Source organism: Castor canadensis, chromosome 2 (genome assembly GCF_047511655.1).
Source record: "Castor canadensis chromosome 2, mCasCan1.hap1v2, whole genome shotgun sequence".
Taxonomy (NCBI): Eukaryota; Metazoa; Chordata; class Mammalia; order Rodentia; family Castoridae; genus Castor; species Castor canadensis.
The window spans coordinates 193,975,822-194,002,752 of NC_133387.1; the positions used below are offsets into that span (position 1 = coordinate 193,975,822).

A 26,931-nucleotide genomic window follows, 5' to 3' on the forward strand; every position below is an offset into this window, starting at 1 on the left:
AAGGTAGACACTATACAAGTATTTACAAATCAAGATAGGGAAAAGGAATGGTTCTTAGTATTGAGTGAGCAAATAATGGGAGGGGGGCAGGAAGTGATTAAATCAGAAGCATAAAAACAAACATAGGATGAATTATGTTCCTTAAAATTCACGTTGATGTCTTCATTCTTAGTACTCGTGGGTATATGTGGAAATAGGGTAATTAAGAGGTAATTAAGGTTAAGTGAGGTCAGTGGGATGGGTCATCATCAAATATGAGTAGTGTCCCTCTTACTCTTACAGTTTGAATATGAAATGGCCCCCTTACCCCCAGTCTCATGTGTTGAGCACTTGATCCCGTTGGTGGCACTATTTGGGGAAGTTCTAGGAACTTTAGGTGTGGTCTAGCTAGAGGAATAAGGTCATGGGGGAGGGGGCATGTCCTTGGCAGCTGTTACTTGCCAAAGCCCCTGTCTCTGCTTCCTGTTCTCCATGAGGTGAAGAAGCTCCTCTGTCATGCACTCCTGCTACCATGATGTTCTGCCCAGGCACATGAGGCCAAGCAACCAGGACTGAAGCTAAAATAAATCTTTATTTGGTTATGTCAGGTATTTTGTCATACTGATAAGAGAAGCTAATACAGTCCCTATAAAGAGAGATTAGGACACAGACAAAAAGGAAAGATGATGTGGACAGGCGTCTATATAAAAGTCAATGAGGTCTCAGAAGAAACCAACCTAACCTATCATACTTTGATAGCAGATTTCTGTTCTTCAAAACTATGAGGGAATACATTTCTGCTGTTTAAGCCAGTCTTTAGTACTTTAGTTATGACAGCCTTAGAAAACTAATACAAAATCCCAACAATCCACTCACTGAATGAATAGTTGAGTCTTATATGAGCTAAGTAGTGTTCTGACTCTGGGGAAACAGTGGTAAACATAGATCCCTATCCCTTTGGGCTTTTATAGTCTGACAGAGACTGCAGCAGGGCAGATAATAATGGGGAAGGTAAAATATATGGCATGTTGTAGTGGTTAAAACTGTTAAGAAAGATAAAATGGGAGAGAACAGAAGAGTTGGGAGTAGCAGACAGGCTAGTGTTCAAATTTAGATAGAATATGCTCCACTAAGATGATGAAATTTGAGTGAATATCTGACGGAAGTTAGAGTGAACTATGGATATCCAGGAGAATATTCCAAGTGGAGAAAGCAGGAATGTGTGTGTTATATTCAAAGCACAGGGAAGAGGCCTGTGTGGCTACAAGAGAGAATAGCAGGAAATGAGGTCAGGGAGATAACAGGGACCAGACGACGTTTATTAAGAAGACCCTGACTTTACTGTGAATGAAATGACTGTTATGTGCAGAGTTAACTGAGACAAAGAAAGGAGTAGAAGCAGGGAGTCCATGACAGTCATTCAGGTGAGAACATGGTGGCTTAGACTAGGTTGGTAGCAGTGAAGATGTTAAGACATGGTGACTGTGGATGTGGTTTCATGGTAGATATGACAGATTTGGAGTACTGCATGTTGAGGTGTGACATCATCACTTGCCACCAATGACAAGTATCCCTTTTTTGCTTTCCCTTAGGAATTTATTTGTATATGCATCAAATATATGAGCAATCCTATCTCAGTATCCCACTTTCCTGGGTCTATTCCTGGTACAAATTACTGTATTATTCAGAGTTGCAGCAGGAAACAGATGGCACACTCAACACTCCTAAGGTTATGTTTACTCCTTTTAAATGAGGCTAATTGTTCTGCTATTGCTACTTTTAAGTAGTATCCCAAGATTCCATTCTAATATTTCAATCCTAATAGGAAAATACAGGATATAAGCACAAAACACTATGCATTAATTATGGAAGCATATACAAACAGAAGGAGCATAAAACTACAAATATGAAAGAAGTTATTAGTGGAGAGAGAGGATGAAAGGTGGGAGTCGGGGAAGTCTTTGGCTGCATCTCCTTTATTCCTGAAATACAGAAAAAATAATCTGAAGCAATTATGTAAAAATGGCAGTATGTGTTGGTTACAGATGTGGCATTTTTATGCAACCAGCAAAAGCTACAAATAAAAGTGACCCAGATCCCACCATGCCTTCTCCACTATTGCTGGTTGTTAAACACCGACCAGCACACCACTAAATTGAGTATGGTGGATCAAACTTTGGATCTAGGCTGTCTGGGTTCAAGTAACAACTTCAGCCACTCAATGGATGTACAATGTTTATTTAATAAGTTGCTCAGTACTTTATTTTCCTCATGAGTAAAATGGGATAAGAGAACTTACTTCATTAGGTTATGAGGATTAAATAGTTTGGTAAGTGTGAAGCACCTAGGCTGGAAGATAACTACTCCAATATAAATACAATGAACAAGACATTAAAGCAGTCACCTGACATTAACTGATAAAACTGGAGATGCACTCAAAGACCTTTGCTAATCTCTTATTTATTTGCTTATACTATGATAAACTCCATCATTAGCTATTTTCATGTTCTCTTTAATACTAACAGCTAAGGCTGTTTTCAAGAACATTTTTGATTAATGATGTATGTGCATACATGTGTAAGTCTATTTGCTTACCAAGTTTAGGTGACAATCTTTCAACTAGTGCAGGGATGCTGAGTTAGCCAAACCTAACTCTTAATAGGTTTCAGATACTAGTAAGAATTCTGGTAAAATTTTAACAGAAAACCCAAATCTATTTGATTTCTGAGACTGAATAGCAAGGGACATATATATAGATCTATTAAAAAAAATCAATCCATGAAAATTCTATGTAGGAAACGATAGAGACCAAAAAAACCCACACATTGGGCAGTATGGTACAATGCAAAGAGTTAAGTTTAGGGTCTAACAGACATGGGTAATAAGCACCACTGTGATCCAGGCCAGCACAGAACTCAGTATTTGGCAATAACTTGGGAACAGTGGAAGTAAATATAGTGAACACAGTGAGCTTGGAGTAGAAGGGAATGGGAGTTAATTGGTTTAACAAAGAGATAGATAGACCCTTATAGCACTTTGTAGAAGGGGCTTGCCCTTTCTTCTTATAAAGTCTCAAGAAAAAAAAGAAAACTTAAGTGCTCATGCCTTCTTCATTCTTAGGAAGATACCTAAGGATAAGCATCACACAAAGGAGTACATCTGAAAAAAACAAGAGACATAAGAAATAAGGAAACAAGGAATTCAACACAGGGAGAGGCAGACAATCTCCTGGATGAAGATGAAGGAGATTCCAAGATGACAGTCACAGAAGGTAAAAACTGTCCTGCCTAGTCAAAGCTGATTGTTCAAGAGCAATTCTTCAAGACAAGTTAAACTGACAGAATCATTGTTAGGTTTTAACACATGCAAGAAATATTCATGCATCTGGTCGAGAGATATATTCAGTCAATTAACTCAAGGAGACAGAAATGTAGGATAAGAACATTACATAATTCAGTTGTGAACAGAGGTTACACAATCTTAAGAATGTAAACAATGAATTACAATAACTGTTGAGGGAAGGAAAGGGAGGTTGGAGGAAACTGCAATGTTGGGAAGAAGAAGGAAGCATTACATTACGAATGAAAGAAACAATGCCTAAAATTGAAAAATCCAGTGAAAGCTAAATAAGCATGTTAGAAAAAACAAAACAAAGTGAAACAAAAAAACCAGAAGAGTAGAGTTCAAAGTAGCAGAGCATGGTGGTGTATATCTGTAATTCCGGTACTCAGGAGGCAAAGGCTGAAGGATCAAGAGTTGAGAGGCTAGCCTGTGGTTACATAACAAGTTCCACCCAGTTTGGAATACAAAGTGAGAACTTGTTACAAACAATCAAAAAAAAAAATCACAAGAAAACAAACAAAAAAATAGTTGAAAATTCTTGCCCTATGGATAGGAAAAGAAGGAAAGGAATCAAAGTGGTGGTATTTTTCTTTGGAAGAAAACAAAATCTTACAGATCCAGCTGACTTTTTAACTATGTGCATGTGTAACCTGGTTAGCAGAAACCTAACACACACAAAACCTAGCATACTGAAAGGTTCAAAAACTTGCACAATAGTTATTAATCATTTTATTATTATAATGACAAGACAAATGGTTTTTCATGTCACCATTACACTCATGCTAGGATAATCCTCTATTATAAATGCTACTTGGTCTTTTCAAAACATGTTCTTTACTATGCTTGGAATAACTAAGCATGCGTAATAAAATTTAAAAAATTATAAAACACTCTAATTTTTTACTAACTACCTAATTTGATATAATTTACACACAATTTAGAAATGACATTATTTTACTCTCAATTTTTAACAGTAAGACTAACTCCCCAAGACATGCACTATACCATATAATAGATTCTGTCATCAATATGATGGTCTTGACTTCTTAATATATTATGTTCACATTTTAAATTAAGTCCTATTGTCTAAAATAAAAACAGATGAACAAGAGGTTCACTAAAAAGGAATACAAATAGCTAGTAACAACACTGACATATCAACCTCATTTGTAATGAAAGAAATGCAAATTTTAAAAATGACACTACCTATAGTTGACCAGGGAGTACACAGGAGCGAGCAGTGACACATATACCACTAAACAGAAGTACAAATTGTACAGCCATTCTGAAGAGTAAGATAGTAACACTTACCATATGCTCTAAAAACACGTAAGCCCTTTGAATCAGTCATTCTACTTCTAAAAACTTTAAGGACATAACTAAGCATGTGCCATGGGCCTCAAAATGTACAAGTGCTTTCAGCGCACCACTGCTTAGAGTAATAAAATGTAGGCAATCAAAATGTCTAACAGAGGGAAAAAAATGCATTTCAGCTCCTATTTCTTATACCAGGCCGTGGTATAAGAGAGCCATTTTCCCAAACATGTCTTAGCCTTTTCCCAACAGAGGCTACGTCTAATAATGGTGAAAAATGCCAGATATTGCCTTCTGCGACCAGATCTGAGTTGGTGGAAACTGAGGGGAAGCTGTTGATAAATTGAGGCCAAGACAAAAAACCCATGTCCTTAATGACACCTTAGAACCTGTGTTTTGTCAGACAATAAATGTCCTTAGTTACTTAAGCTACCTCTGCTCAAAGCATAATAAGTGGTGTTAGTCACATATGAAAGTACTTTAGAACCACTAAAAGTTTATATAACAGAGGTAAAGTTATGAATAGGGGAAGTACAGTTAAAACAATTATAAAACAGCATGTTCCCATTTAAAAAAAAAAAAACAAAACTACAGCACAGTTTCATTTGCCAAGAAAAAGGTCTGGAACCATACTGAAAGTTTCAAAGCAGTTATCTCTGAATGGTAAAATTTAAATGCTTCCTTTTCTCATGTGTGCATTTTCTGTTTTTCTCTACAATGTGTATGTATCACTTGAAGATTTTGCTACCTTTTCTACTGCTATCAATTCAATGCAATTTTGGACAGGAGGAGCAAGCATATTCTAGTGGGCTATCTTGAACTTGGAGGTCTTCTTTAACAGCAAAAGTTCTCAGGTTTTTTAAAAAACTTTTTCATGAAATAAAATTTGATATTATCAGGCATTTAATTTTTAGTGAATATGGAAGATTACAAACAATTTTCACTTCCTTTTTTCACTCAGAGAATCATCTCATGACTTTGTACCATTTCGAATTTGAATTTCTTCTGTGAAGCAAAAACAGTCCCAAAATGAAGGATCTTCAGGTGTCATGGGAACAGCAGAAGATATTAAATCATTAAAGGAAAGAATAGTAAACTGCCTCTGTGTTGGCTTACAGTCATCTTGAGATGGGATCTAAAAGAAAAAAGTAGATGACATCATTATTATATTGCAGATGGGTATTATGGTCAGTTTTATAATTATGAAATAATAAAGATCAAATTACATTTCAATAGCATTAAATCATAATACAGTAAAACTTCTAGAATATTGATTTCACTCTTTATATTTCTGTTGCAATATCACAGATAAAAATAAGAATCAGAAGACATAGTTCTTGAACTTTTTATACAGAATAACCTGTGAAATGTGTTGTCTAGTTCAGTAGACCTAAGTTAAAAGGGATTCCCAAATCTGCAATTTTAGTAAGCAAAACTTTTGAGAAACATTACTCTAGCATATGGATCTGATAAAACTGCTTTAGGAAACTGTCTGTTAACATGAAATTCTGTGTTCTACTCTGAAACAGAACCTTGAAGAACCCAACCCAGTGAAGATCTTTAATATTCTACACATTGTAGTCTAGGCTGAACATCCTTCTTCAGAAAATCTAAAGTGTCCCACAAATCTAAACTTTCTGAGTACCAACATGATGCAACAAATGGAAAATTCTACATGTGACCTCACGTGACAGGTCACAGTCAAAACACAGGCACACTAAAAGTTCTGTATAAAGCTGGGCACTGGTGGCTCATGCCTGTAATCCCAGCTACTTGGGAGGCTGCTGGGAGGACTATGGTTCTAGGCCAGCCTGGGTAAATACTTCAAGAGACCCCATCCAACAATAACTAGGTGTGGTGGCATATGCTGTCCTATCAGTAATGGTGGGAAGCATAAGATAGGATGATTGTGGTCTGGGCTGACCTGGGCAAAAAGCAAGCCCTTATCTCCAAAATAACCAGAGCAAAGAGGGATGGAGGGTTGGGCAAGTATAGAGCACTTGCCTAGTAGGCATAAAGCCCCAAGTTTAAAACCCAATACCATTAAAAAGTAAGAAAAAGTGCTGTACTGTATAAAATTACCTTCAGATGATGTGCAGAGGTACATGTGAAACATAAACTTTTGTTTGGATCCTACCCCAAAATATATTCCAAAATCTGAAAATCCAAAACACTTCTGGTCCCAAACATTTCAGAAAATGGCTACTCAACCTGTATAAATAGTACTTGGGATTTATACAGTACTGTAACAAAAAGTTCAGTATTTATTTTATTTGATGCATGTCTCAGCTATGCTATGATTGTTACCTCAACTTTATAGATGGAGAAATTGAGGATCAGAAAGATCAGACTATTCGGCTGAGGCAACTACACAAGTTGAATGGTAGACTTAGACCTGGAATCTACCTTCCCACTGTGCCACTGCTGCCTAAACAGGCACTATCCAGAGAGATAAAACGAACAGGAAGTACTGAATGTACATATGTTTCAAAAACTATAAATCTGTACCATAATATGATATTTGTAGGGAGTGCAAAGTAAGGTTTGAGAATATTAGGATGGATAGCCTGGGTGACGACATCTTCCAATTACAGGTATCCATCCATTTTAACATGTCATTGTTTTTGAAGGATTATTCATGAATCATTTAATTCATCCATCAAAGGCACTGTCTTTGGTCTAAGCTATTTTTCTAGGAGTAATGATATATACATAGTGAGATCATGACACATTCCTTTCACATGGATTCCCTAACAATATGGCATGCACTTTCGATTTTGACATAGTCAGTATTCCTTAAACACACGACTTCTACACAATCACAACTATATGTAGGCTGAGAGTCTTAGACCCTAAGATTTTTCCCCTCACTTGCTAGGTAATAGCGTAAGAAATATAAGCAGATTATAAACTGAAAAACACTGAACTGAGACTAAGTGATGCCACAATATAAAAGATCTCTCAAATGTCTGACATAGTAACTTTGGGAATAATACAGGAATTTCCTTAAAAGGGCAGGAAGTTCAATTTGGAAAGTTAATTCTATTACCAACATTCAATACAGCCACAGTTCACCAGGAAAAAAATTCCATTCAATACAGCCACAGTTCACCAGGAAAAAAATTCCATTCAATACAGCCACAGTTCACCAGGAAATAAATAAATTCCATTCAATACAGCCACAGTTCACCAGGAAATAAAAAAATTCCATTCAATACAGCCACAGTTCACCAGGAAATAAAAAAATTCCATTCAATACAGCCACAGTTCACCAGGAAAAAAAAAAAAAATTCCATTCAATACAGCCACAGTTCACCAGGAAAAAAATTCCATTCAATACAGCCACAGTTCACCAGGAAATAAAAAAATTCCATTCAATACAGCCACAGTTCACCAGGAAAAAAATTCCATTCAATACAGCCACAGTTCACCAGGAAAAAAATTCCATTCAATACAGCCACAGTTCACCAGGAAATAAATTCCATTCAATACAGCCACAGTTCACCAGGAAAAAAATTCCATTCAATACAGCCACAGTTCACCAGGAAAAAAATTCCATTCAATACAGCCACAGTTCACCAGGAAAAAAATTCCATTCAATACAGCCACAGTTCACCAGGAAATAAATTCCATTCAATACAGCCACAGTTCACCAGGAAAAAAATTCCTGTCAAGATGACTGAGAAACTGAATACAGAGAAATCCTATTGGAAATATGGCAGTACCACCAAAATTTTTCTTTGCAATACTTTAGTGTATTTGAATGTAAAGCAGGTTTTGTGAAATCGCAGGTAATCTTAAAGATTTGATCATGAAAAAACAATTCTTAATCTGTTACAAAAAAGAAAAATAAAAACAACACGTCTAACCTGATATAAGGCAAATGACTGTTTTCATCAATAAAGGACAAAGTATCTCTGATGCATACTTTTTAGAAAAAAGACAAATCGTAAAATCTTACATCCTCATGTCTAGATCCATCGGGTTTCCTAAGAGCTACTGCAACAAAATGATGATCATCTATTTTGCTTTCCTGAAAAATAAAAGTACAGATTACCAAGTTTATAAATAAATCCAGATATAGTTCTTTTACATTTTCTAAGTCTCATTCTCTCTACATATGCATGATACATATCCACACGCACACACACAGACACATGCATATTCCTCTAGGAGCCAAGCAGCAGACAATCAGGATCAAGGATTGCATTCAGTTATTATGTTGTTAATCTCTGTCTACGTGACATTACCATTTTAAAATAAAAACCCATCTCCTTACCTCCTTTTATTAATAGTGTTACTCATGTTTAGTTTGATGATTCTTCATGATTAGATTTACATCATGCTCTCTCAACCAGAACACTATATAGTCACATGATAACTATCTGTCCTTCACTGGTGATGCTAATTTTCTATATGTCTAAGTGTACATTAAAAAAAATAAAAAACAGATTGCAATGCTGATTTGTATGGATTTAGTTAATGACATAGTAACTGCAGCCTACGAAAAATCAAGGGAGAACTGTATCTGTAAGGCTTCATATACATGCAGTATTTATTTTTAACCTATGAGACAAAGTAGATGGGGGCTTAGAGATGTAATACATATTGAGGCAGTTACCAGAAAAAAAGAGAAAACAATTAAAAACTAAAATGTCAAACTCAGAAAAGCCTCTTCGCTCAGGCATCCTTCCACTGGGACATGACTTGAAACAGAAAAGTACAATCAGAAATGGTACTCTGGGATTTTCTGTCCTTTGCTTTACACTTTTTTTCTTTTGTAGTAATCACAATAGCAAAGTTTATTTGGAAAGGAATCTAGGGTAAAAGTGGGGAGAAATGAGGAAAAAAAGGAAGAAACAATTCCTGTTCTCCATGTAGGAAATGGGATGCTTCACATTTTTACTTATTTATTTATTTTAGCCGTAATGGGGTTTGAACTTGGTCTCATACTTGGTAGGTAGGCACTCTACCACTTGAGCCAATCTGCCAGCCCTGCTTCATATTTTTATACCATAAGACATTCAAATTAGCAAAAAATAAAATTTAACAAAAATAAATTTAAGACAATATAGTTAAAGAGGAAAAAAAAATACTGAGAACTGTCAATTCTTACCATGCACCTAATAAGCTTATAGTATTTATTACAATGTTATAAATACAATTACTCTTTCTGTATAGCTATTCCTCTCATTCTTTACACTAGTATGAACACTGTAATATACAGAAATACTGTGACTATCATTACTTCTGAGAAAAACTCAGGTCAGTAGTCCTATAGTATCTGTATCTAAGATAACCAGCTACATTGTCAGAGAAAATTGTGGGTCACAAGCAGCTTTTGTTTAGCCTGCAGCCAACATGCCACAATGCTCTGCTAAGTTTATATACTTACGTTGTTACAAGCCAAAATTCAGTGAGATTAATTTCAAAATGAAGCTTCATCATGTCTATTGAGACCTTATAGCATGATACAGATAAGGAATGTGACACAGCAAAACTTGGGCAGCTATTGTACAACTGATGACTCAGTAATCAGACCAGCTTGTCATGGACTTAACTGCTATGTGCTGAGTTCTAACAATGTTAATTATCTAATAGTCCATTAAAATGAAAGATCGACGTTGTCCTAAAAATCCTTTCTGCCTATAAGCTAAAAAGATAAGTAAAACCAGTAGGCTGTAGAGCCAGTTAAGCTAGTTGTTCCAATGCTACTGAAGTTAAGACATTTAATTTTCAAGACTTTCTAAATATTCATTAATTGCCTGAACTTGTAACTTTTTATCCATGACTTTACTATGAATAACAAAATTTCTCTGTAATTTCCACCAAACCCAAAAGGAACAAGAATAAAACGATTAAGCTGCTTTGGTAAAATGGCATGTAATTTTCTTCATGCACATACCATCTTTATAAACAATATAAAATAAAATTTAAAGCTATAAATCTAATTTTACTACTTTTCCAAGGATAAAGCATTGGAAAATTCACCTCCATAAACTAACATTTGTACTTGATAAGCCCTTTCTTTTCAAAAGCAAATCAAGAATTTCTAGGTTATCTAATCTCATCATTTGAAACTTTTTGGTACCAAGTTTCCTAACAGAAACTTGTTATAAAAATTGAAAGCCTCTAAGAATATTGGACTACTGGAGTAGAAATTCATTATTTTAGACTATTTGTTTTTCTAAGTATAAGAAACATTATTCAGGTATGTGGAAATTTGAAGTTGCTGCAATAAATAATGGATTCTTGGTTGGTACTTAACTTAAATGCTAAATGAGATACTGCCCCTGTTCTCACAATTAGATAAATAGAGATTATGAGGTAAAATGTGGTATGCCATGTGAAAAAAAATAATACATATAGTTTTAGAGAAGGCACCCTGAGTCTAATTTAAAATTATTAGAAAAGGCAAGAAGGACTAGGAGTCATGGAATTAGTATAATAAGCAAATAGAAAGGAGAGGGGCTATTCCAAGACTAGCAGGTTGTGGCAAAACTGCCTCTATCTTACAGTTTTTGACAGACGTCTTTTGCAAAATACTTTTTGCCCCTGAGCCTCTTATGCTACCTTCTTATTTTACATCTTGCTATGTTGGTCATTCTTTCTCAGTGTCCTCTATACTCCACCTTTAAGTATTAGTATTCAGAGCTCTGTCCCAGCCCTTTCTCTCTTCTAACTTAAGTGATCTCTTGGCTTTACCTTGAGGTTCTCTTCATAGGCTCAATTTATAGCTGTTACTTAGATAATTTTATAGCCTCGACTTCAAATCCCTGAATTTCAACTACTTCCATCATTTTAACACTTACTGCAGCTCCGTGGTACCCAGTGGTGTGTGGTTCCAAGGAGACGGCCACTGAGGGAAATCGTGAGTTCTCAGGATGCAGAGAGCTCAGTGCTGCACTGTGAATGCCTGATTCATTTTTCCCATAAAATTTCTATTAATTTTATTTTTTTTGACTACGCTTGGTCAAACTCACATGCAATAAATCCATGAATAAGGTGGTCTTATTGGATACATTTTTTTTTTCAACTCTATTCTATTTGACTTGACATCTTCACTTGGGTGTTTGAATGTCGTCTTAAATTTAACAACTCATTTGTTTTCTAGTATTTTGTATCTCAACAAATGGTCCTCTAAGCCAGAGCACTGCTCCTAACATCTTTAACACCTCATTTTCATAATCTCCAAATACCATCCCAGAGAGGACTTGGTTGTCTTAAAGCACAAAAAAATACTTAACACCTGTTAAATTCTCTTGAGAAAACACTGCTAACTTTAGGGAACTGACCTTCTCTGCCCATCACTCAGGTGATTACAGTAGGAAGAACACAGAAGAGAGCCTATTTGTTGGGTTCTAGACACTTAACATGAGCAGTATCAATTACAGCAGACCAGTTTCCTGACCACAGTGATTACTTTAGAGCCAAGCATCTAACGCAAGCTAGGCCAGAGAGTTCCTTCTCCAGGGCTTAGGGACTTGGAAAAAAGCGAGTTCACCCAATTTCTTTGAGTTTGCAAACTACAAACTGTCATATACAAGAGTGGCAGGCAGCCATGTTTCCTGCTGTGCATACCAGAGTAGATGAGAAAGCTGGTATGTAGAATAAAAAACAAGGATGAAAGAACACTAAAGCCAAGACATACCGAAAGGCAAAAGTGAGGAAAAAAATGCATAATCCATGTCTAATTCTAGTTAATTCTGAGGCCCAGGTACTGAATCACTCTAGTTGCCTATAATAACTCTTGGCTTAAAAGAGTCTGTGTTGTTTTTCTCACTAGCAACCAAGAATTACCAATGACAGAAACCAAATACAGAAAGAGGTAAAAAACTTTTAACCTGACCCACTTGATCTAGCAACCTAGGTCTCTGTCTCAAATTCTCTCATCATGATCCAGCCAAAGTGAGTACCTCTGGCTGCTCACATACACAAAGCTCTTTCTATTTCAGGGCCGCTATTCCCTTCCCATTCCACTCAACTCACCATGAAATCTTTCAAGTAACAGTATGCACCGTACCGACTTCATCTTCAGAGTATCAGTATGGGATTCCAGTCCTGTCAAATTTTAATAACTAGCCACCCCAAATTAATCTCACATACATACACAAATACGGAAATTCTTACTTTTAACAAATTCTCATGAATTTCTTACCTCAAATGCCCATTCTTTTTCTTCTTCCCCATCCAGGAACAAGCGTGTTTCTTTATAAACTTGGCCTATATCCAAGTTTAATGGAGATATATCAAATTCAAGCCGCTGTAATTCAAATCCCAGTCCAACACCAATGGCTTTTATGAAGCTCTCTTTTAGTGCCTAAGATACAGACAGACATTTTGCTCTTAGAGTATTCAACAGATAAACTTTTCCTAAAATCTATGGCCCAACACACCTGGATTTATAATATACAAAGCTCCTTTGGCTTTGTTTTGATTTTTGTCCTTACACTAAAATACAAACAAATCATGTGAACTTAAGGCAAATCCTCTAAGCTGTGCCTCCATTCTCATGTGTAAACTGTGATGGTAAAACAGTACCTTCTTCACAGTGTTGAGAATTAAGTCAACCAACTTATGAAGAACTTGAGTAATGTCTTTTGGTATGTAGTAAGTATTTATTAAATAAGGCCCATGTGACGAGTTTCTTTAACACAGAATACATTATTATAAGTATGATAAATGTATTTCCTAATTAAGCATAAAATATGTCATATTTTCTGAAGACAAAAGTTATTAAAATATAATGCTGTATGCATCAAAATCAAAGTTTTCAAGAAATCGCCCATTTACTTCAAGCACTATATGGAACTACTAGGTAACCAAAGGACTTTTACTCCTTTAGTGAAGATAATGGAATCATTAGACTTTTAGTTTCAAAATTAGAAATTTGTACCCAATTCCTATAAAACATGTCCAGCTGAGTCCATTCATCATTAAAGCTTCTGATCGTTTCCCATTCTTTGTTGGTAAACTTTCTTTTCATAATATGAAAGAATTCTGGAATTGAGCCACGGCCTGTCAAGAAAATACAGAATTAAAAACAGCTATTCTATTAGAAAGGGGAAAACTGTTGAAGACAGCACCAAAAAAACCAAAAAAGAACCCAAAATAAACAAAAAACTATAGCCTAACCTATATTATACAATAATCCCAAACAAAGTATCAGCAAATAAAAGTTGAGCTGGGAAGCAAGAACAATACACTATAAAGCTTATCTACCCAACTCTCATTTCTAAAATACCCAACTCCAAATGTGCCATTAGGAACTGGTTTTTAAAGTGATAGTTATTACCTCATTTTCTATAGGCATTTATTACAGGCAGTGATAGGTCTGGAAAAAAAAGATGTATGATCCCCTGTTAAAGCATCACTGGCATGAAAACACCAATTCACCCCATGGAATTCAACAATTAGAATTTCATAATGATCATTTATTAAAACCATTCAAGTGCCAGCTTGCCAAAATATCATGAGCCAAACACTAACTTCACAGAGAGTTTGCAATGTCCCTATAGTAAACAAATATCTTTCCCACTGTTAAACCAAGAATAAAAAACCCATTAAAAACAAGTTATCTCACAAAATTGCTTACAATTCCTCTACTACTCCCAATTCAAAAGTAAAAACAGTCTTTAGTTTCTTCTTGCTTAGGCAGAATATATTTCTGATGTTCCTAAAATGATTTGTGGTACTCTGGATCACAACAAAGATTTGCATTCATTTTTAAGCCTTGAATATTAAATTGTGATCTTAAGAGTCCTATTATCAAGGGATTCTTACCCTTTTAGGGCTATAGAAGGATCCCTAGAATAGTCTTGTTGCTTATTTTTCAGCACTTTACTGAAAATAACTAGAAACCCCTCAAAAAAAACTGGTTTGTTAAATGCATCGTAAGTATACTCTGGCTTGATTAAGGTGACTAAAGTAAATCTGATTTAACGCGTATGAACGATAAACTGCTTACTCGGGTACACTCTGGCATCAACAGCAAAAGGTAACAACAGGAGGAGCAGCTTAACTCGGATTTGGAAGACAACACTATGTATGTTGAGAGCAACTGTAGTTTTAATGGCATAATGTCTAAAACTCCTCAATTAAAAAAAAAGTGCCTGTTGCCATCTACAGTGTCATTTTGTTTGTTGGTTTCTTCACGTGTTCATTTTATAACCTCTAAGAAGTCCTTTGATTTTTAAGTAAATATGATAAGGCAATCAAGGGAAAATTTAAATATGCATGCTTATAAAAATCTGATTAACATAAAAGGTAATCTAGCACAATCACTAGAAAGCAATCACACAACTCATTACTTATGGTTAAAAAGCATCCAATATGAGCGCATCTTCATATACTTTTGCATCTCATCTAATCCACCATATAAGAAATTCGACACCAACAGGAAAGGGTGATTTTGTCAATATTCAGCAATAGCACAACAGCACCACACTGTGGCATTACAGGGGAAGTACATGGTGGGTGAATAATTTACTAAGAACATAGCTTGCTTAGAAATTAGAAGAGAAAACATAAATAGAAATCTACACTTAAGCCTTTTGACTGGAGCAACTTTTTCCATTTCATATTATTTATTTTTATGATATGATACTAAATGAGGACTAGACCAGGAAAATGAGAAGTTAGTAAGGAAACTAAAGAAGTAAAAATAAGTGTTCAAGTGTCCTACCTACCCTGAATATTACAATAACTGAGTTTTCTTGCAAGCCCATTCTAGAACACCTGCTGCCTTTCAACACTTTTAAGAACATTTCAAAACTTACTAAGGGAATAGTTATGTTGTTAACATTAACTCTGCTACCTACTTTCAAAATAATTTAAAGGTAATAGTAAAATGTCAATGAATTAGGAAGGAAGGAAGATAGGAAAGGAGGCAGGGAGGGAAAGAAAGACGGACATCTAGGAATACCTGTAAAAAAATAAATTTGTCCCTCAAATTATCAGCACGAGTACTGGGAACATAAGTTAATACTATCACAAATTCACATCTGTCACAGTGTTCTATTCAATTGTCCCATTGAAAATTTAAGAACTTAGTAAGTAGATTTATACATAAGATAAATGATTAGAGAACTGGTAAAGTTTAGAAAAAACTTAGAAAAGGTGATTCTTCACCTTAAAGCTTAATCTTTAAAGTAGGCAGTATTAGATATTAACTAAGCGCTCTGTGACAATCAAATTATTAAGGTCACAAAGGAACTAAAAAGTTTACTGTAAACATAGTAATAATCTAAACAAATTCATTCAGAGCTAATACCCTTAGCTACTTCCGCAGGCCTATGAAAAATAATCCTACCAGTACCAGAACCATGTCACCAGTATGTATATGTAAGACCATCTCAGTTAAAGTTCAACATTCTTCTTAAAGACAATGGGATAGTTATATGGGGGCTGAGGGTTGCTGAGAGGGAGTTGAGCAATGTCCATCTGTGTGCTCACTTCAACTATCAAAATTTTGTTTTGGATAATAAATATCAGAAATTTTAACTGTTTCAGTTTTAAGGTATCTATCTATCTATATAGATACATACAAGATTATATATACTCATGCTTTTGTGAGAAGTGAATCTTCTAATATGCACACAATAATGCTGCACTTACTAGTTCAGGAATATATCAAGATATAAAATGAAAATATGTAAGCAATCGCAAACAACATGTACAAAGCTTCTTGATGTTACTGACAAGATTTCTCCAAGCCTTCAATATATGGAGGACAGCAGAAAAAGCAGTAGACTGAAATATGACCACGGAGGCTTAAGACATAATTAGGCAGTTTGGAACTTCAGCCGCTCTTCTGTGTGTTGATATATGTACATTTAAGTACATATATCAACACATACAGGTGTTGACACGCACAGGCAAGAAACAGGAAAGGTATACCTTAACAAAGGACTCCTGAGAGCAAGGAAGAGGACTGAGGCCCAAAAGATGGAACCACTGAAAATTTTGGACCTTGAAACCTAATAGACTATTTCTTGCTAGGATTCAAACATGCTTGGGAACTATGATTCTTTTATTTTCCTTCCAATTTCTTCCTTTTGAAATGAGAATTTATAGCCCCAGCCTCTCCTACTATTGTTTTTTTTTTGGAAGACGACTTGTTTTCTAGTTTCTTAGGTCTACAGATGGAGAAGTATTCGGTCCCACGATGGACCATGCCTGATATGCATGGCTCAGATGATGAGATCTGCAACTTTCTGAGCTGATTACATTTAGACCAGATTTTAGCTTGAGAATTAATGCAGGTGTGGGTTAAGACTTAGGGATGCCAGGAAATTACTTTGTGTGTGGGTGGATGCAATTTTGGTTTTTGGCAGGTAGGGCTACAGCCGAACTGCACTAGATTGAAGAGTATCTCTCAAAATCATGTCCATCCAGAACAGTAGAATTTGAAGTTACTTGTAAAGTTTCTACAGATGTAATCAAGGTAAGAGAAGGACATACCTGAATACAATAACTGATAACCTTATAAAAAGAAAAACTAAAACACAGGAAGACCACATGAAGGTGAGGGGAAAATTGAGATAAAGCAGCTGCAAGCCAAGGATTCAAAGGGAAGCAGCAAAACCTTGGACGATAGCCATGACTATTTTCTGGAACCTAAGGGGGAACATAGCCCTTTGACATTCTGACTGGTTTTCAGACTTCCACAACTATCAGAGAATAAATTTAAAAATATTTTAAGACACTGTTTGTGGTACTTTGTTATGCAGCACTAACACATACACAGATACAATTTTAAGTATACAGCTTTAGTGTGAAATGTTCAAATACCAGCTTTATCACTTGTCAATGATGACTTTCCAGGGGAGATTTGGGTAGATTAAGGAATAAAGTACTTAATAAACACAGCTTTAAGGTTGTTGTGCAGTAGTTACTGTCAAATGCATACCCTCCTCTTTTATCAACTGCTTTATCAAGTCGTGTGTGTTTTCTCATCAACACAAAAAAACATGTAAAACATCAACAGCATCAATCTTTCTGCGTCATATTTTTCACTAATACATCCCATGGTTTCTCCATCATATTTTTCACTAATACATCCCATGGTTTGTGAAAGAGGATTTAATATGAAATCACATTCTTTGTTGACTTTGCTTCTTTTTAGTCTTCTAAGAGTGAAAAAGTCATCCATTCTTCAGACATTAGACCAAATACATAATTCTTTTGTGTTCTAGTAATGCTTATCAAAACTTCATTCCAATTAATTTTACTGTATAGTTGAGGCACTGGTCTAATGTATTTCTGATTATTTCACTCATTAAAAAAAAGTGAATACATAAATACATACATGATCTTCTACACATACATACATACACACACACATACACACAAAGAGAGAAAGAGAGAAGGAGAACATGAATGCACTAGTGCATCTGTCTGAGGGGACTAAAGGCGGCAGGAGAGAAGAAAAGAATGTTAGAGAGTAAAAAATATTAAAACATTGGATCTGTGTATGAAGATAATATGACACAATACATTATGTAAGCTGTTGAATAATAAAGGAGCAGAGCAATAAAAAAAGTAGTAAGCAGGGATTAATCTGATGAAAGCACAATATACACATGCCTGAAATATCAAGGTAACCCCCCGGAACTATCAATATACACTTAAATAAAGGACAGGAAGGTGAGACAGGTCCTGCCCATGGATAGGTAACAGTAGGAGGGCAAAAGGAGAGGGTGAAGGACAGTGAATATAGCAGATGTACTTTGTATTCATGTGTAAAAACAGAATAATGAGACCTGTTGAAACTGTAGGGAGGAAAGGGGATGAGGGGGAATAATGGAGGAGGTGAATCTAACTAAGATATACCCTAAGCACATAGGTAAATGTCTCCATGAACCCTCCTTCAACTCTTATATACTAACAAAATATTTTTAAAATAGTTTTTTAAAAAAGTAGATAGGTTATGATTTTTCTTTTTGTTGGCTCTGTAAACTACAAGTCCCAAATATCCAGTACCCAATGAAGTACTTTATTTTTGCTCCTTATTCATTTAATGTACCCTCTTCTTCAGTAAGTACTTTCATAAGCTGGTACCTCTATGTATAATGAAGGTTCCCTTTCATTATTCATTTATTTTAACTTTGGAACTGTTTCTCACGTTTGTCCTGTATATCAGTGACTTAATTTTCTACACAAACAAGACAATTCACAATTTCCTAACCAGAGTCTATTTTTATTAATGACATGGGGGAGGGGGGAGGAGTAAGTATTATGTAGGGGGAAGGTTGCATTTTTTTGCTTGAATTTAGTAATGAAAGTTGATTTTCTCACAAAATAAAAATAAGATTCATGATGAATTTGCAGAGAAAGACATTTAAGTCCTCTGGCCTTTGAAATCTCTTCTTCTAACTAAGTTTTAAAAAGTTATCTTTGGAACATTTTTTTTTTTATAACAATAGGATACCACTATATATATTTTCTGTGGTATAATTTTCTTAATTAACAACATATACCGTAAGTCCCTTAAGGTTAGTATAGACCAAATTCATTTTTTTACAACAGTTAAACAGTCTGTGGATGTGTGTATCATAATTTATTTAACCAATTCCTATTAATACATTCAGGTTTTGTTCTCATGCATAAATATCATTACATATATATCTACATATATATCTTTTTGATAGAGTACCAGGAACACAACTGCTAAATCAAAGGTATGTGTATTTTCAATTTTAATATTATTTTCCATAAAAACTACAACCACTTTCTTTCCTGTGTGTATGACTGCTCTTCTGACACCCTCACCTGCCTGAGTTTTCTCCCATTATCTGCAAATCTGATGAGCACCTTTTTGTTTTTTAGTCTCCTACATTTTGCTCTAAAGTTGTATTGTTTTTTACATTTAAATCTTTAATTCCTACAGAATTTGTGTGTGCAGTGTGTTTTATACTTAGCTGGTCAATCAATTCTACTTATTTATTGTATTTATTAAATAAAATAATCTTTTATCCACTGAACTGAATTTATTTATTAAATACACTTTGCAAAAATAATAGGTACTCCCTCTTAAGTCTCCAAATTGAATTCTTTTGTTAATACCATACACTTGCAAGGTTCTATCATTGTATTTTCCATATCCTTAGACCTTAGCTCTTCCAACTTAAATTTATTTAACCCAGTTCCACAGAATTTTTTGTAACTTCATATTTGCAAATGCTTAAACAGGTATCAGTAAAATCTCGTACTGAGAGGTCATATGCTGTAGAGTGCAGTGGTTGAAATATGGGCTTCTATTTTATACCTAAGTTACCCAGGAAAATGTCTGAACCTTTTTGGTAAAATAGCAACAGGAGTACTTATACCCTAGGTTGAAGAGGAACAAATAAGATAATACATGTAAGGGACTTAACACAGCACCAAACTCATAAGAGTTGCTCAATAAACATTAGTTCCATACTCAAATCACATGAACAATACATATGGCCTACTCATTGCAAGGGGCAAACCTTGCAAGAGACTTTTTTCAGTAAGGAATTCAGAATACAGTGGAAATGTAACCCTTTAAAGCTACAAACAGGCTCTAAGTCTAACCTTGAAAAAGGCAGATCTAGAATAATGTAGATCATCCTAGGTAAAAATGGTAATGGAGCACAGTAGCAGCTGAGTTGAAAACAGAATACGAGGGGGATGGAAATGGAGAAGAGACAAGGAGATACTGGAGAGGCCAGGCAGAAAATACAAAGGAAGAGCTACTTTTGATCATAACTCTAGTTAACTGACATTAGCTATCAGAATCTAATATGAACCTAATTTTTCATTGTGGTTGCACAGATTTTTTTCAAGTAACTTAAGGAATATTTTTAAGAGGAATTAAGAAGAGATGTCTCCTGAACTTTCTTACCATGTGTACATTTATTACATATTTATTGAACACGTGCTACATGCCAGACACTTTGCTAGGTACTTTGTATAGTTTAGCACAAATGACAAAAACAAGCATGGTTCCTCAAATCATCTCATGAGGGAGGCAGTAAATAACCAAACAACTAAGTCATAATTACAAATCAAAAGGGCTATGAAGGAAAAAGACTATCAAGTGTCAAGAAAGTCCTTTTGAGAAGGTACTGGCTACTTAGCATCCTTCAAGTCTCAAGTAATCAGGAAGAACAGGGAGAAGAGGCAGAAAGGTAAGCTCTTTTGCAGTGACCCTAAACAGGAAAAAGTCTGTTGCATTCAAGGTAATAAAAGATCAGTGTGGCCAGGCATGGTACACACAGCCTGTACTCCTAGCACATGGTGGTAGAAGTAGGAGTTTAAGACTAACCTGGGGTATGTTGTAAGACACTGTCTTAAAAAAAAGGCCACTCACCAGAAAACACTGATCAAAGAGAGCAGCTAGATGAGAAGTGGTAGAGGTCTGAGAAAGGAGGTGTGAACTCAGTCAAGACAACAGCATCATGTTGTCTTGGATCAAGGGGTGTGGATTTTGTTCTATGTGCAATGAGAACCACTTAAAGAGATTTAAGAAAATTGGTAAAAGTATTTCAAAACTCTACTCCACTTTGTATGGAAACTTTACTGGCTGGGTGAGGACAAATTGAAATGGGGAAAACAGGACAAGAGGGATGGTATGAGGAAAGGAGATAAGAAATAGGCTCTAGCACCCTCCTAGCTGTCACATAATACCAACACTAATCTATGCTGATCATTTACTTACTATTTAACAGCTGCTCCACAGAGCAATTTCGTAAGAAGTCATTTCAAATGACTAAAATTAAAATTAGTATTATACCCAAAATATTTCAAAAATTATTTTGTCCTAGCAACTAAAATATCCTGCAAAGTTTATAATGACAAAAAGCATGAACATGAAAATGTAAAACCGTGGGGAAAAATTCTGGTTATTCCTTAAATTTAAATATTGATTCTTATACCAATCTTGCCTTATTTTATAACTACCATAACAAAACTGAGCAAATCACAAAACTATCCTTTCTTTAAGTACCTTCAATGGTAGATAAAAATTTTTCCCTAATCAGGCAAAACATCATTATCCCAGGATAGGAATGTATTCTACTAGCAACTATATGCTAGGGTTCCAAAATCATGAACCATCTTCTCTAGACATTTACCAGCAAGTATTTATCAAGTGCTAAGAATAATTCTATTATTTCTGTATAAAGGGCCCTTGTTAACTTCATGAAGCAGGCAACAAAGTCTTGGTTGCAATGATCTCCTAAATAGCAGACATGCACCTAGAAGCAAGAGACCCAGGATCTCCTAGATCCATTACTATCATCTCCCACTGTGTCACAGCAATAGGAGAAATGTGAGAGGGAAATGAGCTGTACTTAGTAGACATAGCCAAGGCAGGAAGGAAACAGTCTCCCCAATTTCCTACATGCTTACTTGCAGACACAAAATGGGTTCAATGTAAGTGATCCTTTCAATATCCTAACAATACACCCCTTGGACTCTATTTTAAAGTTGACAATCTAGTAGCAATCCATATAAAAAGTACAGTGCTTCCCTTTTTGCTCCTAAGTTTTACTTTCCATCATATAGCAAGATTATTAGGAACATCCTTGATCAATTTCCTCATTTATTTTGGTAAGCACAGCAATTCAATGAGCCTCCAGTGAAAATAATCACTGCCTACTTCCCACCCTCACTATGAAAACATACTGTATTCATTAATACTTCCAAAATTAGTGGCATGGTACAATTCTAGTGACTACTTAAACATACCTCTTCCAGTATGTGTTCCTGAACATAGCAATAGTTTTTTGGCAATGAAACAATCAAGGAAAGAAAAATGTCTACCTGATACTGTGATTAGACAAATAAGATCAATCACAAAAGCTGGGGGGAAAAAGATCTAATAAAACATTAACAGGAAATAGATTCTTCAATTTTTGCTCAACTACCTTCCCATCTACTAAAAGCTTCAATTAGTAATTACTTATTTACACAGTATTGACCATAAATCAACATTGTACGTCAAGTTAATTATAGGCATCACTGCCAGGCAAATATCAAACCACTGAGCCAACTATTACTACCATTGTGCTGACTGCATTCTAAGAATTAATGGCCTCTGGACTAATTTCTGATTTTAGTAAAAGCTCATGTAAAAACAGCTCAAAGTTATAAAAACATATGGGTTATTTGTCATGTTCCTCTGAATCCTCTGAAGCAGTGATTTTTTTTTAGAATAAGCCTTCTTTGACTCTGATGAATGGCATTCATCAGAATACACTCTGGAGGGGATGTTTTGCCTGATTAGGAAAAAATTTTTATCAGAGGAAAGGTCCTTCCTTTCCTCAGAGCTATGTTTAATTACCTCCAAAACTCATGTTGAAATGTGATTGCCAATGTAGGGGTATTAAGAGATCATGGGAATACAGCCCTCATGAACAGATTCACTCATTCATGCTCACAGGATTTCCCAATTGCTGGAACACTGAGCCAAAATCAACTTTTACAAATCACTCAGTCTCAAGTATTCTGTTACAGCAAGAGAAAGGAAACTAAGACACCTAGAAAAATGCACATGTGAACACTCATACAAAAAGTAGCTAATGATTTCAGGAGGTTAAAAATAAAATGCTTTGTGTTTATCCATGAAGTCTAGATCAAGAACTAAGACAGCCCCCTGAGCAAACTGGAGCTCTGATGCAAAAGTTTATGAGCAGTGCTAAGAATGGAACTGTTGGGTCAGCACAAGGTAAAAGACAACTGAAGGAAAGGCCATGTGACATTCACCACCACACTCTGAATGAAGCCTGTACTATAGCAGCACAGTGCTTACTCATTCATTTGACACTGACTGAACACGATTATGTACCAAACAAGTTTAAAAACAGGTATGACACTGATCAAACTGATGGAGTTAACATGGTTCCTGCTCTCATAAGTACAAAGGGAAAGACACTCGATCATCCTGATGAATAATTAAAAACTGAGGAATGACAGTGGAATAGGGAAAACATATTTTGTGAGTGCCTACCACAAAAGAACCTAGCTTAGATTGAATGGTGACAAGAGGCTTCCTTAAAGAAAAGGTAAGGTGAAATCTAACCAGCATACACAAGTAGTCTATGGAGAAATGGAGGTGGGGGATAAAGTTAACACAAGGCTTCCAGATGGAAAAAACCACATAAGCAAAGAGCCAGAGGCAGAGATAAAGTGTAGCAAAAATATTAGGAAATTAAAAAGATGTGGATTACCTATTAATAGCTTTCTTCTTAGCATGTTACTTCTAATAAAAATAAGCATATATTCATCATGGGTAGTTGAGAGAATTCAGTAAAACACTCAGTTAAATGTGTGGCACATAGTATTGACTAAATGTTAGTGGTGATAATTGATTATAAAATAGTTAAGAGAACCTGTACAGAGTAGGAATTAAAAGTGCCTGAGTACATTCAACTCTCAAATTAACTTGTTAAATGTTCCTCAAGCTACCAATAACAAACTTCTAAGGCAATATGCGAGAAACTTAACCATTTTAATAATACCCGCTCTTCGTTTTTACTTATAAAAATGTGCTAAAATGACTTGTATTTAGATGTAGCACAAATGTGTCAACTCTACCTAAGAATGTTATACTATTCATACTAGTCTTTTAAACAACTTACTGATGAACGGTGGAAAAGGCTTAACTGAAACATTTTTTAAAAGAAATTATTTTAATTTCAGCCAGTTGCAATGGCTCACACCTATAATCTCTGTCTCTACTTAGGTGATAGATCAGGAGGATCACAGCTCAAAGCCAACCTGGGCAAAAAACTTAGCAAAACCCTGTTTTAAACAGTAAGCCCAGTGTGATGGGACACCTGTAATTCCAGCTATGTGAGAGGTGTAGGTAGAAGGATCTCTGTCTTGAGGCCAGTTGGGGCAAAAAAAAAAAAAGTCAGACCCTACCTGAAAAATAAAAGCCAAAGGGGCGAGGTGTGGCTCAAGTGGTAGAGCACTTGCCTAGGTCTGAGTTCAAAAACCAAGTACCACCAAAAAAGAAAAAAAGAAGAAATTAAATTAAGTTCACTTTGCTTCTAGGCAAAGCGTCATATGGATCCCCAGTAATGTGGACTAAGTATTCTTGCAGAAACCTGCTAATATTAAAGGAAATCGATCCTTTTCAGATATATACTGTTGGATATACTGAGTATCTTTAATAGATTACCAGGCATGCAGTTACCCAATAACTTGCCAACTGAGGCATCAAGACACTAACTTCTACCACAAAAATGCAACGTTACCTGGAAAACTCGTCTTCATTATATCAATGCCAACTTGTAGTTCAGGTTCAGCCACAAGCACTGCATAGTCTCCTTGATGGGAAATGTTAAAGTTGAAGTTAGGATAAGGATTCAGCGAGTCCTTTGCAAGGACTGGTTTTCCTTTTGCAGTTCTTTGCAAACGAATATGATTCCAAGGGATATTCAATTTCTCTGCAACCAGTTTCCTTATCATCAAACGGCCAGCCTGTTAGACAGGTAAAACATTTAGTGTCTACTGATATCTACTGAACAGCTAAGTACATTGCTCATTTTACAGTCTATTTTTTGTGGTTCCTGAAGTTCTCACTTTTAAGTTTTGAAAGTACCTATGTATTAAAGAGAATGTATTAAGATTAAGCAATGCTTAAGCAAATAGGTTAAAGCATGAATGTTAGTAACAGGCATCCTCTCACTCTTAAGTATTTAAGAACTTTCACATATGGTTTTGCTAACTCTGTATAGAAACATGTATCAAATCATTCTCTGTGTTGTAGTCTACATCTAAATACGTTTCTTAATTCATAAATATCAGGGATTATTTCATGTCTGTATGCATCATTCTGATCTGCACACTTTTAATTATAGCATAATATTCCATATTACTCAGGTAGGAGCAGCACATTGTCTGTTCTATTATTGGACATCTGAGGCTAGCTCTAGGTTGGCCATTATGAAAAATTCTGCAGCAAGCAGGCCTACTGTACCTACACACATGCACATATGCGAAAATTTCTAGATGCTATAGATCAAACACTCGGCTCCAAAAATTAGGGAGGCATAATTTATCTTGTTCAATTCTCCACACCTCCATTAATTATTAAGAAATTACTAAAAAAAAAAAAGCAGCAAAAAGCCCAAGAGTACAAGATGACAAGGTATATAAGCTTTGAAACTATTCTCCAAGGATTTTTCACCTTCAATTCTAACACTGACTTTAAATGGGACTCTGAAATTCACTCACTTCCTCATCTCTTACAAATGAAGAAGCATCACCAGCGTGCCTTCAAACAAAAGTGCCCACTAGCCTATACCTGACTAAATAAACAGGGATATTTTCAAGAAACAACCGTTAATGAAGTAATGAAGTGCTTCAAACTGCACTACACTACACAGTCAAAGTGTTTATTGTGAAATCAAGTTGCCATTTGTTGCTAGAAAATACATCACTAAAATGCATCCATCTATTAAAAATACTGTTTCCCAAGCCAGATAGCTTCCTGACTAAATAGTCAGGGAAGAATGGTCAGGGCTGTATCCCAGCCCTGGACAACAGGCCTCGGCCTCTCTCAGTCTCATGGTGCGCAAGGCTGTAAACTAACTCATATTACCAATATTTTCTGGGGCCTACCACGTGCCGGGGGCCCTTGGAGAGTGGTGGGATAAATAAAAGGCTGATTAAGCATGGGCTGTAAAGTCAGCACAGACAAAAACCAGAACTGGATAGTATTTAAAAACGCCATTCATTACGGCAAAAACCCTGTTACTTTGTAGGCCTTCTCTACACTAATGGCTCGGAAGGGTCTGTTTTCAGTTGCATGGGGCGGTGCGCATTTTTACAGCGAGCGAGGCCTCCAAGGCGGCTACAAAGGCCGTGGAAGCCAGGCCGGGCCGGGCGCAGGCCAGAGACCCTCAGCCTCGGCCTCTCGTCCCCCGGCGCCACGCGTGGTCCCTGTCGGGCGGCAGGGAGGGCAGGTCCCCACAGCCCAGCCCACCTCCCCCGACACCTGCTTCCTTGGTTCCAAATACCAAAGACCTGGAGTACCATGGCTGCCTTAGCGTCCCGGGCAAAGACGAACTGGCCAATACGCTCCTTCTCCTCGGGCTGGATCGATCGCACCGCCAGCAGCCATTCTGCTCGGCTCGGCAGCCATGTGCCACAGGAAAAGGCCCAGCGCACGCCTTCCATGGATGGCACCAAGCAGAACCGCTTGGCTGGGAACACCATAAACCGAACGCAGACCTCGCCGCCACCTGAGAGCTGATGGCGCGGAGGCGACGTGGACCCGCCCCCTTCTTCCTGCGTCTGTGCGCATGGGCGTGGCATTAC

At 36.2% G+C, this 26,931-nt stretch overlaps 1 protein-coding gene across 2 annotated transcripts; it reads right to left on the minus strand.

The window, feature by feature from the left end:
- Positions 1-4,035: 4,035 nt before the first annotated feature.
- Positions 4,036-26,914, minus strand: Aasdhppt (aminoadipate-semialdehyde dehydrogenase-phosphopantetheinyl transferase). Of its 2 annotated transcripts, none has more exons than XM_020159659.2 (6): positions 26,647-26,913; positions 24,864-25,089; positions 13,532-13,653; positions 12,794-12,955; positions 8,597-8,668; positions 4,036-5,770 (listed from the first exon to the last, which is right to left on the minus strand). In XM_020159659.2, exons 1-6 carry the CDS (start codon positions 26,827-26,829, stop codon positions 5,606-5,608), a joined length of 930 nt encoding a protein of 309 aa, XP_020015248.2. In that variant the 5' UTR covers positions 26,830-26,913; the 3' UTR covers positions 4,036-5,605. The 2 variants fall into 2 exon arrangements, 1 of the variants encoding a protein (XP_020015248.2); XR_012445628.1 differs by having other exon boundaries at positions 5,635-5,770; positions 8,505-8,668; positions 26,647-26,914.
- Positions 26,915-26,931: the final 17 nt, after the last annotated feature.

Bases quoted from the DNA above. Each gene is read 5' to 3' on its own strand.
- Aasdhppt (XM_020159659.2), bottom strand. From the start codon at position 26,829: ATGGTGTTCCCAGCCAAGCGGTTCTGCTTGGTGCCATCCATGGAAGGC. The intron at 13,654-24,863 runs GTAACGTTGCAT...TTTTCTTGACAG, and splicing joins AATGAAGACGAGTTTTCCAG to GCCGTGGCTCAATTCCAGAA. The intron at 5,771-8,596 runs GTAAGATTTTAC...TTTTTCTTTTAG, and splicing joins ATGGATCTAGACATGAGGAT to ATCCCATCTCAAGATGACTG.